The 12,127-nt window shown below is 47.7% G+C and overlaps 2 protein-coding genes across 7 annotated transcripts in view; one reads left to right on the top strand and one right to left on the bottom strand.

The window, feature by feature from the left end:
* FBXW12 (F-box and WD repeat domain containing 12) overlaps positions 1-1,437 on the bottom strand; it is a 76,594-nt gene extending 75,157 nt beyond the window's left edge. For 2 of the 3 annotated variants that reach the window (XM_047848708.1, XM_047848706.1), the window contains exons 1-2: positions 1,379-1,437; positions 1,009-1,050 (exon numbers count right to left, since the gene is read on the bottom strand). The gene's annotated coding sequence lies outside the window, so the exon portion shown is untranslated. Of the gene's footprint in view, positions 1-1,008; positions 1,051-1,378 lie in introns of those variants that run through there. The other variant, XM_047848707.1, reaches the window with a different exon arrangement.
* On the top strand, positions 1,223-8,724 carry NME6 (NME/NM23 nucleoside diphosphate kinase 6). Of its 4 annotated transcripts, none has more exons than XM_047848713.1 (6): positions 1,223-1,417; positions 4,273-4,369; positions 6,409-6,511; positions 7,056-7,095; positions 7,520-7,680; positions 7,957-8,724. In XM_047848713.1, exons 2-6 carry the CDS (start codon positions 4,280-4,282, stop codon positions 8,142-8,144), a joined length of 582 nt encoding a protein of 193 aa, XP_047704669.1. In that variant the 5' UTR covers positions 1,223-1,417; positions 4,273-4,279; the 3' UTR covers positions 8,145-8,724. The 4 variants fall into 4 exon arrangements, with proteins under 4 accessions (XP_047704669.1, XP_047704668.1, XP_047704667.1 ...); XM_047848711.1 differs by lacking the exon at positions 1,223-1,417 and adding an exon at positions 1,463-1,527; XM_047848710.1 differs by lacking the exon at positions 1,223-1,417 and adding an exon at positions 1,475-1,599.
* The last annotated feature ends 3,403 nt before the right edge of the window (positions 8,725-12,127 follow it).

Here is a 12,127-nt window from a genome sequence, read left to right as displayed (position 1 = left end):
CCAAAGTTATGTTAACAAACATAAAGGCAGAAAACAGGGGCACCTGGCTGGCTTAGCTGATGGAGCATGCCACTCTTGAATTCAGGGTTATAAGTTCAAGCCCCACATTAGGTATAGAGATTACTTAAAAATAAAACCTTTAGGGGCACCCGGGTGGCTCAGTCAGTTAAGCAGCTCTTGATTTTGGCTCAGGTGGTGATCTCACGGTCTGTGAGTTTGAGTTGCTCAGCAAGGAGCCTGCTTGGGATTCTCAATCTCTCCCCCTCTCTCTCTGCTCCTCCTCGGCTTGCACGCACGTGCTCTCTTTCTCTCTCTGAAAAACATACTTTGAAAAAATAATAAAACCTTAAAAAAACGTAGAAAACAAAACTGGGACCTGGTACACTTTGAAAATAAGAGTAAAACCTGATGTCTGGTCAGTAGCACATGGTTAAATTTACTCTCATCCTGTAAAGGCAGAAATGGACATGTGCCTTCACCAGCGAGACAGGTGATGAATGCACTTTCCCAAAGACGTCTGGTGGAAACAAGCTCCCTAAACCAAAGATCTGCCTTCCAACATTCCAGGCGTGCAAGACCTGTATATTTGGCAGGAGAGTCAGTTAAAAATACGTATATTTAAGTTGATGACAGTTATGGTTTATTTTCACTCTAATTCAGTGACTCCCTCCAAGAAAAAATGTTATCACCCTTCCTCAACCTGCCACCCCGTCCCTTCTCCATATATGAGACTACTCACCAAGAATACACCCAGTTCTCATCTCCTGACCCTGCACTGCTTCAACAGACTCCTTGGTAACCCACCGCACCCCAAGTTCCTTAGCGACATGTTCAAGGCCCTTACGACTAGTTTCTCTCATGACCTATGTACACCTGGACCCAGCCACGCATCCTCCGTCACCACCCCCACACTGGCTGTGCTCTCTCGTGTCCACGGATCGCTCAAGACTTTCAATGGCTGCCTCTGCCCTCGCGATCGGGAGCACCAGTTCTTCGCCCTTCACGTACCTCAGACAAGTACTGGGCAGCAACCATGTGCCACGCACCATCCTAGACAGAAAAGTAAGACAGAACGAGTCAGGCAAGGCCCGTCCCGGCGGCCCCGCTAACAAGCACGGCCCACTGCCAGGCCACCACCTCCCCGCGCACTGCGGCCCGCGAACTCCGGCCTGGCCCTCCCTCCCGCTTGAGGGCGCCCGCGCCCGCGCCGGCTCCGAGAGGCAGTTCCGGCCCGAGACGGCTCTGTCCTCTCGTACGGCAGGGGCAAGCGCTGGAGAGAGAGACAAGGACCACAAGGGGGGCCGGTCTTCGTGCTGCATGCTGCGGGCCTTCGACCCGACCGCTCCCACAACGCGGTCTTCCCGCGGGATCCACACACCTGGCCTCCACTTCCGGCTCTTCCACTCGCGGCTTCACGGTAAGGACCCCCGGCAGGGCTGCCCGGCCGAACGCCCGAAGGACCCCGCTTGGGCCGCACAGGCTAGCTGTCGCGGTGCCTGGTGGCCAGGCGCCGCGGTGGAAGACCAGGTGCATCTAGACTTGAACTCCATCCGGGCTGGGGCGCGAACAGCCCAGAATCTGGGATGGGCTTAAGCCTGGGTACAAAGGACCGGAGTCGCGCGGCTGCAGGCCTAGAGAAGGGGGGGGGGGGGGGGCGCAGCGAGGAGAGGGGCGGTGTCAAGAAATGGGGCTGAGTGCCTGGGGGATTGGAGAACTGGGCCTCGGGTGTCGGGGTGAGGGTAGAGAATGGGGAGCTGAGACAGAGCTGGGGGAGGGCTGCAGGTCCCCGCTTTGCGTAGGAGGACGAGGGGCTTTGCCGCCGCCCTCCCGGAATCGGAGGAATGGGTGCCTTCGGTGTGGCGGCGAATGCCTAGGCAACCTCCCAAATTTATGATTCTCTGATGGAGTGACTTTTAAGTTGAACAAATTTCTTGACCTGTCAACATTTGTTGTAAACCGAGGGCCATGACAGTCATTACTTAGTTGGCATTAGGAGAGGAAACACATCCTTCCCTAGAGAGCCCCTAGCATCTTGGCCTTGGTATAGCTGGATGAGGTTCATTCATTCATTATTTCACCAAATACTTTTGAGAGCCAGCTATGTGCTAGGCACTCTGCATAGGTACTGAGAATAAAACCATGAGCAAAACAGATCCCTGCTTTAATGCAGCCGGCCTAAAGGGTGAAGACGTAACTGAAGAAAAGGTCCAAGAAGATGTAATAGGGGAAGTGAGCTAAGATCTAGTGGGTGAGGGGCCCAGGGTGGCTCAGGTCATGATCTCAGAGTTGGTGTGATCTGATCGAGCTCGCATTGTGGTCTACGCTGACAATGAAGAGTGTGCTTGGGATTCTCTCTCTCTCCTCTCTGCCCCTCCCTCCCCCTTAAAAAAAAATCAAAAACCAAAAAATATTAAAAGAAAAGATCTAGTGGGTGAATAGGAGGTAACCAGAGGAAACACATTTTGGACTGTGAAAAGGTCTCAGGCAAAAGCTTAAGGCGGGGACTGATATGATTAGATTTGTATTTTTAGTTCACTGGCTGCTGTGTGGAGAACAGATTGTAGAGGCTGGCAGGAGGAGAAATTGAGAGGCCATCGAGGAGGCTGTTGCAGAAGTCTGGGGAGGGTTGATGATGTCTTGGACTGGGTGGTGGCCCTTGAGGAGAGGATTGTATGGATTTGAGATCTATTGCTTAGGCAAAATTGCCAGAACTTGGTGATAACATGGATTTGGAGGGAGTGGGAGGTGAGGTGTCAAGGTTGTTTCTCCCTAGATATATGGTGAAGATTCTGCTTGTTTTTGGGTTACTCACAACCTGAGATGCAAGGGAGAGTGGGTTGGCTGATCTTGCACTAGTTAGGCTGGACTTCGTTTTGTGGTTTGAGTAAGCAAGCACTGCCTTTAACGTGATCATCAGGCTACTTTCAGCCTAAGGGAAATGAAGGTGTTGTCCAGACTGTCCCTGTGTGTGTTCATGGAAGCCTTCTCCATATTTGTTGGCAAATTTAGGAGCTCCACCAGATAATCTTTTGAGACCTAGTCTTTAGTCCTGAAGAGATGATCAGTTTCTCACATGTGAGTAAAATTTCACAGTTGAGAGAGACCTAAAATTCTCTTAGTCTGGTTTATAAAATACTTTTATATTCTTTATATCATGTCCACAATTATTTTTTTTTAATTTTTAATGTTTATTTTTGAGAGAGAGAGCATAAGTGGGGAAGAGGGAGACACAGAATCTGAAGCCGACTCCAGGCTCTGAGCTGTCCGCACAGAGCCCGACGTAGGACTCGAACTCATGAAATGCGAGATCATGACCTGAGCCGAAGTCGGACACTTAACTGACTTAGCTACCCAGGTGCCCTGTCCACAATTATTTGTTGAACTCTTACACCATGCTAGACACTAGAAATACAAAGATGGATAGAATAAGACTATATAGGTTCATTTAGTCAATAAAACTGACCTTTGTCCCAGGCAGTGTTTCAGCTGCTACAGATACAAAATGGTTACAACTAGTTCTTGACCTTGGAGTTGCTTGTTCACAAGCCTTGCCCTGAGGACAACCAAGTGTGTTAAAGAATTTGATTTGGGGGGCGCCTGGGTGGCTCAGTCGGTTAAGCGTCCGACTTCGGCTCAGGTCATGATCTCACAGTTCGTGAGTTTGAGCCCCGCGTCGGGCTCTGTGCTGACAGCTCAGAGCCTGGAGCCTGCTTCACATTCTGTGTCTCCCTCTCTCTCTGCCCCTTCCCTGCTCATGCTGTGTCTCTCTCTGTCTCAAAAATAAATAAACATTAAAAAAAATTAAAAAAAAAAAGAATTTGATTTGGGCAGGGGAGGTCCTGACCTATCTGTAAGATTAGATAAGAGATGGAAGGTATCCAGCAGACTTTTTGGGGGGATGTCCTGGGAACATCCCAATTCTTGTCCATCCAATTTTCCAATTCTAGAATCGATGGGAGAGCACTATGGGATAGAAGGCCTTATGAATGGAAACAGTTATTGTACCTTTGTGGCCAGGCTGTTTAGCAATGTAAATTGTAAATCCTCTAAAACACCAAGAAAAATTAGGAAGGGAAGGGAATATTGCAGAGACAGGTAGAGTTTAAACTTGAATCTCTCCTGAATGGGTAACTTCTTTGTACGTAACTGCCACATGCTTTGGAAGTGTCAGGAATGAGATCCGCTGTTAGCTTGCAAGGCTGCATGGCTCCGGAGGAAGAAGGGTGGGGAGCACAGCACTGAGGGGTCCCTAATCCAGCTTTCTGATGGCAGGAGTGAGATGACCTCGATCTTGAGAAGCCCTCAGGCTCTCCAGCTCACTCTGGCCCTGATCAAGCCTGATGCGGTTGCTCACCCCCTGATTCTGGAGGTAAGAAGGAATCTTAAGCCTCTACTGTATGTCCTGGGCAGTGCTTCTGTTTCCTGTGCCACAGGGCCACTTGTGAAGACTGACAGCACAGTCCTGTGCAAGATGCCGTGGAGGTAAAGCTAGGAGCCATGGACTCTGACCCTGAGAAGACTAAAAATCTACTGGAGAATTGGGGCAGATAAAAAATATAAGGATCCAATAAAGTAAGAAGAAGAACCAAACCTCTAGACAATGTGTGTATATTAGTTTTCTATCGCTATGAAACAAATTACCACAAATTTAGCAGCTTAAACATTTATTATCTCACAATTCTAGAATTTAGAGGTGCAGGAGATTCAGCTGAGTTTTTCCTCAGGGCCTCACGAGGCCAAAGTCAAGGTATCAGCAGGCCAGGTCCTTATCTGGAGGGTCTGGGGAAGAATCCACATCCAAAGTCATTCAGGTTGTTGGCAGCATTTGGTTCCTATGGTTCTAAGACTGAGGTCCCTATGTCCTTGCTGGCCTTCAGGCGAAGACTGCTCTCAGTTTTTAGAGACCACTCACATTCCTCATCACACAGCTCCCTCCATCTGTAAGACAGGAACAGCGTGTTCAGTGCTTCGAATGCTTTAAACCTGACTTCCTCATTAGTGCCTGGCCAGATAAAACTCAGCTTTTAAAGAGCTCATGTGATTAATTGGGCTCATCTGGATAATCTTTTTGATTCAACTAATAGCAACCTTAATATCCCTTTTGCCATGTAATGTAACATAATCATGTTGCATGGTATTCAGAGCCCTGTAGAGTAGGGTGCGGAATCTTGGTGGGACTGGGGGAGGGTCATCGTAGGGTCCTGCCGAGGATAGTTTGATAAGTACTCGCTGCGCAGCACTGCTGGGAAAGCTCACCGTGGTGCGGAGAAAGACCAGAGCAGTCAGGAATGGTGGCCTGCAAGTGTGGGGCCCTGGCGAGCAGGAAGGAAGGGTAGACTTTGGTCAGTGCACAGGAGGGCAGGTGTTCCACAGAGGGAGATGCTGAGGCAGGAACGCGGGTGGTGGATACGAGGGCCACAAGCAGGCTGGGGTGACAGGACGAGAGAATTGGAAGAGGTGGAGGCCAAGGAAAGTACAGCCTTGAGCACCGGCCTAAAGTAGTTATACCTCATTCCATGAGTAAAGTTCTGACCAGAGTGTGACATATAAATTATGGTGTTTTTAATCTGTCACATGTGATGGTTTGGAGAGAGTGGGACAAACTCAAGGCAGGACCACTATCAAGAGATTTGTATGATGATCCGAGAGGTGGGTTGTGTGGGCTTCAGCTGAAGGGAGGGGCCGAGATGGCACCAGAGGCTCATGTTCTAGCCATGTGACTGAAGGTCTTTACCTCACCCCACCTTCTTTCTCTTCTGACCCAACACAGCACAGACCATCAAGTCCTGGGCTCTGATGGGTTCTTTTGGTCAGCCTGGATTTCCTTTTCACTCAAATGGTCACTTTGACTGATTTTTTAAAAAATGTTTATTTTTGAAAGAGAGAAAGAGAGTGCACGTATGCCCATGCGCACGCACAGGAGAGGGGTAGAGAGAGAGGGGAACAGAGGATATGAAGCCGGCTCTGTGCCCACAGCAGACAGCCCGATGTGGGGCTTGAACCTGTGATCCATGAGATCATATCCTGAGCCAAAGTCAGGTGCTTACCCGACTAAGCCACCTAGGCGGCCCATCCTTTTGACTTATTTGTATCTTTTTTTGTTTTGTTTTGAGAGAAAGAAGGGGTGCAAGTGAGTGAGGGGCAGAGAGACAGAGGGAGGGTGGGAGGGAGAGAGACACAGAGAGACAGAATTCCACGAAGGGCAGAGAGAGAAAGAGAGAAAGCCGGGGCTCACTCGAAGTGTGGCTGTAGCTCACCTGAAGTGGGGCTCAAGCTCACCTGATGTGGGACTTGAACGCATGAACCGTGAGATCATGACCTGAGCTGAAGTCAGACATTTAACCACTGAGCCACCCAGGCACCCCATCCCTTTGACTGATTTTTATCTTTGACGTGGTGTTTATCCAGGCTGTTCATCAGCAGATTCTGAGCAACAAGTTCCTTATTGTACGAATGAGAGAACTTCTGTGGAGAAAAGAAGATTGCCAGAAGTTTTACCAAGAACACGAAGGTAGGATCAGCAGTCCTCCGAATGGGAGGCTTCTCTGTCCCACGAGGTGTGCAAGGACACATAATGGCAGGCTGTCTCTGACCTACCAACTGTAAAGTTATAGCCATTTTCTAAAGTCTGGCTTTATACACAAACTTTTCATGATTGTCAATCTTTTAAAAATATTTTCTAGGAGGGTTCTACTTTGTAGCCCAACCGGAAATTTAGTTTTATGTCCTGATGATATCAGTAGGTATAGGGGATGTTTACTCTGTCGGACATTGTCCTCATGCTCATGGTTTCTCTGAATTTTCCCCACAGCCCTATGAGGTAGGTACTGTTAGGTCTCCAGCACATGGACTAGGAACCTGAGCTGGGGAAATTAATGACTTACCTGAAACTGCACAGGCTGTAAGTGGCAGAGCCTGTGTTCAGACCCAGGTATATCAGACTCCTTGTTCCTTTTTTTCCAAAATGGTTCTTATTATTCCAAGTAAGGAGATCTAAGTACAAAAAGTGCTCTTGGGCACCAGTGTCTGGATGAAGTTACTCTCTCTCTTTGCAGGTCGTTTTTTCTATCAGCGGCTGGTGGAGTTCATGGCCAGGTACTTCTAATTTTGGTTTGGGCATCTTTATCCACCAAGATTTATCTCTGTTGCTCCTAAACTTGTTAATTTCATGTGACGCTCTTTGAAGTTGTAATCGGTGTTAAATGTCTGAAGAAACATGGGCTTGGAGCCATGATTAAGCCAACACTGACCTGGTGGCCACCTGCCATGGTGCTTATTGGTCCTGTGGCTATAGAAGAGTATTGTTGAATGCTACTTAACAACTCTGCTGACCTCTGTGGCCTTTTGCATGTACACGGCAGGGGCCTTCCATCACCTCCTGTTTGAAGCAGTGTTGGTACTGAGCTAGAAAGGCTGGGTAACCCTCAGGGTGGAATGTCCCTTTATTTGTGCCCTGCTCACAGTTTGCCCTCCTAGACCACATAGCCGGATTCCTGACACCTGCTCCTTTTGTACACAGTGGGCCAATCCGAGCCTACATCCTTGCCCGCAAGGATGCCATCCAGCTTTGGAGGACACTGATGGGACCCACCAGAGTGTTTCAAGCACGTCACGTGGCCCCAGATTCAATTCGTGGAAGTTTTGGCCTCACTGACACCCGCAACACAACCCATGGCTCTGGTGAGTCTGCCTCCCCTGCCCTCAGCCACAGTGAGGGAGGATGATTTGGGGCTGGTGGTCAGGCCCTATGAGGGAGTTGAGAGCCAGGTATCCCGCCATGAACTCTCCTCCCTCCAGGCATTTCTGGCCCTGTGTGGCCGTCTGGGCAAATGTGGCCCCAGGACTGAGGGTCAGCAGGACTAGAGGCTCAGGTTTCTGAACCTGACTCTAACTGCCTCTTACCTCCTTCCTGCACTCCCTATGAGAACCCCTTCTCTTTCTTACCTCCTCTTACAGACTCTGTGGTTTCAGCCAGTAGAGAGATCGCGGCCTTCTTCCCTGACTTCAGTGAACAGCGCTGGTATGAGGAAGAGGAGCCGCAGCTGCGCTGTGGCCCTGTGCGCTATAGTCCAGAGGGAGGCATCCACTGCGCGGCCGGAGCAGGAGACCCGGGACCAGCCTGCCGCAGGCCTGTGGGTCTGTGAAGACTGGTGGAATTGCCCAGGCTTCTCTCAGAGACCTCGTAGGACCGGGGAGGCCTGGGGATCATGGCGCCATCTCTGCCAGGCACCACGCCTAACTGAGGATCTAGCTCCTCACTGCCACCTCCTCTAGAATCTAGCTGTCTATCTACCTCTTTTCCAGAACGTTCATGGGTGGTTCAGAGGAATAATGGCTCCTCTTTTTTCCTGAGAACTAGTCCTCTTTTTCAAAGAAGAGTTTGCCTAATCGACTTGCCTGAAAAATGCAGTGACTATATAAGCAACATTTGGCCTACCTTCTTCAATAAAAGTCAGTCTACTGAATCCTGAAGGCTAGGAGCCCTACTCTAGGTGTTTTCTCTCTCTCCTTCCATGGAGTAATTAAACCTTTCCTGAAGCCAAGTTTCCGGTCTGTGCTAAATGGAGAGAATTGTGTAGAAATCCCCCAGGAGGTTCACACACAGTGTGCAGCTTTTCTAGTGCATAAAGGCACCCAGCGCTGAGTGTGGGCGCGTGGTATAGGGCTGCATCCTGGGGGAAGGAGCACCTTTTATTTGAATAAAGGTGTGTCTGCTAGCAGAGGCATGTTTTTATGATTCACTTTTTTTCTGATTTGCACAAAGCAGTCAAGTTAGCCGTGTCTCTGTTGTAGCTGAGGATGACAGTTATCTATGGCTGCATTACAAATCATCTCAAAATTTACTGGCTTAACACGATAATGGTCTATTTTTACGTGTCTCTGGATTGGTTGAGTGGTTCTGCTGGTCTGACTTGAACTCACTCATGTGGCTGCATTTGGCAGATGGGTCAAATATGGTCTTTTATCCTGAGCTTCTTCATAGCATGGTTGTTTCAGGGTTCTAAGAGGTCAGGCCCCCATTCGCAAGCTTCTGCCTATATCATGTTTGCTAATATCCCATTGACCAAGACAAGTCATGTGGCCAAACCCAGAGGCCATGTGGGAAGAGACCACATGAGGGCACTGATACCGGGAGGTATGAATCATAAGGGGCCATTATTATGACAATCTACCGTACTGGGAGTAGTGAGGAACCTTAAATTTATATAGGATTTGTGAAAACAGATATTTGCACAAGCTAACAAAGGAGATGAAGAGATAGCCAGAGAAAGAAGGAAAAAACCAAGGATGTGTGGATCAGGAAAGTCAAGACAAGAGAGTGTTTCTGGAGAATGAAGCAATGTTGAATGTTGAGAAGTCCAGGATGAAGCCTTTAAAATACCTCTAAATGTGACAGCACGGAGGTCACTGTGACCTTGGCAACAGCAGCATCTCTGTGGCAATAAGGGGCTTACCTCACATGGAAGATAATGGGCTAAAGCATTTATGCTGTTGTACTACCTTTGGGCTTAGAGTGACATGCCTAGGAGTCTTACATCTGAATCTAGAAATGTACCTGCATATGCTCCCATCTTCTCTTCTCTAACTGTTACAACACAGGAAAGGGCCCTGCTTCCCATTAAGTCAGCCCTTCCACGTGCTCTGAATCCCATCTTGCTCTTTTGGCTTTCTAGTCTCTAGTACACTTTTACCTCTCTCTACTGAGTCCGTTTTAGTGTCTCCCACTTTTCAAAATCTTTCTAACCTCACTTTCCCCTTCAGCTACCTGTGTTTCTTCCTCTCTGGACAAAGAAGCCACCTTAGTTGTCTATGCTAACAGGCTCATCCCCCTTGTCTCAGCAGCCCACTCCAGTGTGGCTTACACACTAACCCGCCGGAAGAGACTGGTTTCTTCATGCCTTTGTCACTGTTGCCCAGCACAGTGCCAGACATAGGAGTCATTGCTTTGTTAATAGAACTAGGCTATTCATACTCTGGCTTTTGACATCACTTAGGATTCCTCCATCTCTGAAGTCTTTAAATCCTACTTTTTTTTTTTTTAAGTTTATTTATTTATTTTGAAGGGGGGGTAGGGCAAAGAGAAAGAGGGAGAGAGAGAGAATCCCAAGCAGGCTCTACTCTGTCAGCGCAGAGCCCGGTATGAGGCTTGAACTCATGAACTGCTAGATCATGAGCTGAAACCAAGAGTTGGATGCTTAACTGACAGCCACCCAGGCACCCCTAAATCCTACTTTTATTTTTTTTTTAATTTTTATGTTTATTTACTTATTTTGAGAGAGAGAGAGAGACAGCACAAGCAGGTGAGGGGCAGAGAGAGAGGGGGATAGAGAATCCCAACAGGCTCTGCACTAAGTGCAGAGCCTGACGTGGGTCTCAATCTTGAGAACTATGAGATCGTGACCTGAGCTGAAATCAAGAGCTGGTCGCTTAACCGACTGAGCCACCCAGTTACCCCTAAATCCTACTTTTAAATCATAGTCTTCTGTATCCCTCTGTCACGTCTTCTAAATCTAGACCATTCACTAGTCCACTCTCCTAGGTAACTTTTTCATATATTCTCTCTCCAAATCTCCAACAACCTCTTCCTTCTTTTTCACTGTCTAGCTGTTGACCCTGCTTCCTCTTTCAGGAAGATAACAGAAACAGTCAAGAGAGAAATTCCTCAGACTCCCAAGACCTCACTGAGTACCTACTTGCATCTGTGCTCACATACTCTGCTTCCTTCCTGTTAGGATGGGCAATGGACAAACCTTCTAAGCTCCTATCTAAAGCTTTCCCAAATTTGTACAGGAGATCTTATTGCCTCCTACCTTTTCAAGTAATTATTTCCTATGCTTCCTGCACCGTCAAGAATTAGATCTTACAAACATGCTATAGTTTCTCTCATTAATAAATTAAACAAACAATTCTTTTTCCTTTCTTGTTTCTTTTTTTTTTCTTTTTTTCTTTACATCCAAGTTAGTTGGCATACAGTGCAATAATGATTTCATGAGTAGAATCCAGTGATTCATCCCCTGCATGTGACACTCAGTGCTGATCCCAACAGGTGTCCTCCTTAATGTCCCTTGCCAATTTAGCCCCTCCCACCCACCCACAACCCCTCCAGCAACGCTGTTTGTTCTCTTGTATTTAAGAGTCTCTTATGTTTTTTTCCCCTCCGTTTTTAGATTATTTTAAAAGCAAACCTTTCTTAACACCACATCTCCTTCATGCCACTGTCTCATGTCTCTGCTCATCTCTATAGCAAAACTCTCAACAGAGTAACCTACAACAGCAATGAGCAGTGACTTCAGTCTAGACAAAATGGTATAGACCCATTTATCTCTGCTCCTCCCTGCTGAGTACAACTATAAACCTGAAAATATGCAAGAAACAATCAAGGAGAACTCTAGAAGGTTGCCTGAAGGATAAATGGTTTGAGACTTCTGGACTGGAGGAACAACACAGCAACAGGGCACTTAGGTCTCCCCACACAACAGAACAAGGTGGTCCAGACGAGGCATTTCCCAAACTCTAACCGGCACTAGATGACAGCCCATCTGGCCTATTCTTTCCCATGACTAAACAGACTAAATAGAAAGTCCAGCTGAAAACTCCAGGCAAACTGACAAAGGAGATTGGTTAGGAGTGCCAGCTATCAATAAGCAGCCAGGGGAAGCAATCTACTTCCTAGCCAAGTCTGAGGCTACCCTCCCTCATGGAAAGATACCAAGGTGGTGGCGTAGCACCCACAAGAGAGACCAAAACAAATGCCCCAAATCCAAGTTCTGTGACCAACGTTAGATGTCAAAGTTAAAGGTATAGTTGCAAGATCCAAATCAATCCTATGTCTGAGTTCAGTGTCCAGGACAAGTTGAGTTTCAAACCAAGATTCCAGTCTAAGACCAAGCTCCCCTAATCTAGGTCTAGAATTCTGGTTCAGATCAATATTCCAGATCTAAAGTCATATCCTGATGTAGGTCTGATGTCCAAATCTGAGGTCTTGATATGAGATCAAAGTCTTAGGTTAGAAGTTGAAGCTCAAGTAACAAGGTCCAAGGCCTGGGTCCATCACCAAGGACCAAGTCTAAGGATAGGTCCAACATCACAGACAAACAGAGTTCCACAATTGAGATTTGATGTTCCA

Source organism: Prionailurus viverrinus, chromosome A2, assembly GCF_022837055.1.
Source record: "Prionailurus viverrinus isolate Anna chromosome A2, UM_Priviv_1.0, whole genome shotgun sequence".
In the NCBI taxonomy this organism is placed as follows: domain Eukaryota; kingdom Metazoa; phylum Chordata; class Mammalia; order Carnivora; family Felidae; genus Prionailurus; species Prionailurus viverrinus.
The sequence above is the reverse complement of the archived record's forward strand: the minus strand, read 5'-3'. Positions and strand labels throughout refer to the sequence as shown.

Excerpts from the sequence above, each read along its gene's own strand:
- NME6 (XM_047848713.1), top strand. The coding sequence starts at position 4,280 with ATGACCTCGATCTTGAGAAGCCCTCAGGCTCTCCAGCTCACTCTGGCC. Across the intron at positions 4,370-6,408 it reads CTCACCCCCTGATTCTGGAG|GCTGTTCATCAGCAGATTCT; the intron begins GTAAGAAGGAAT and ends GTGTTTATCCAG. Across the intron at positions 6,512-7,055 it reads GTTTTACCAAGAACACGAAG|GTCGTTTTTTCTATCAGCGG; the intron begins GTAGGATCAGCA and ends CTCTCTTTGCAG.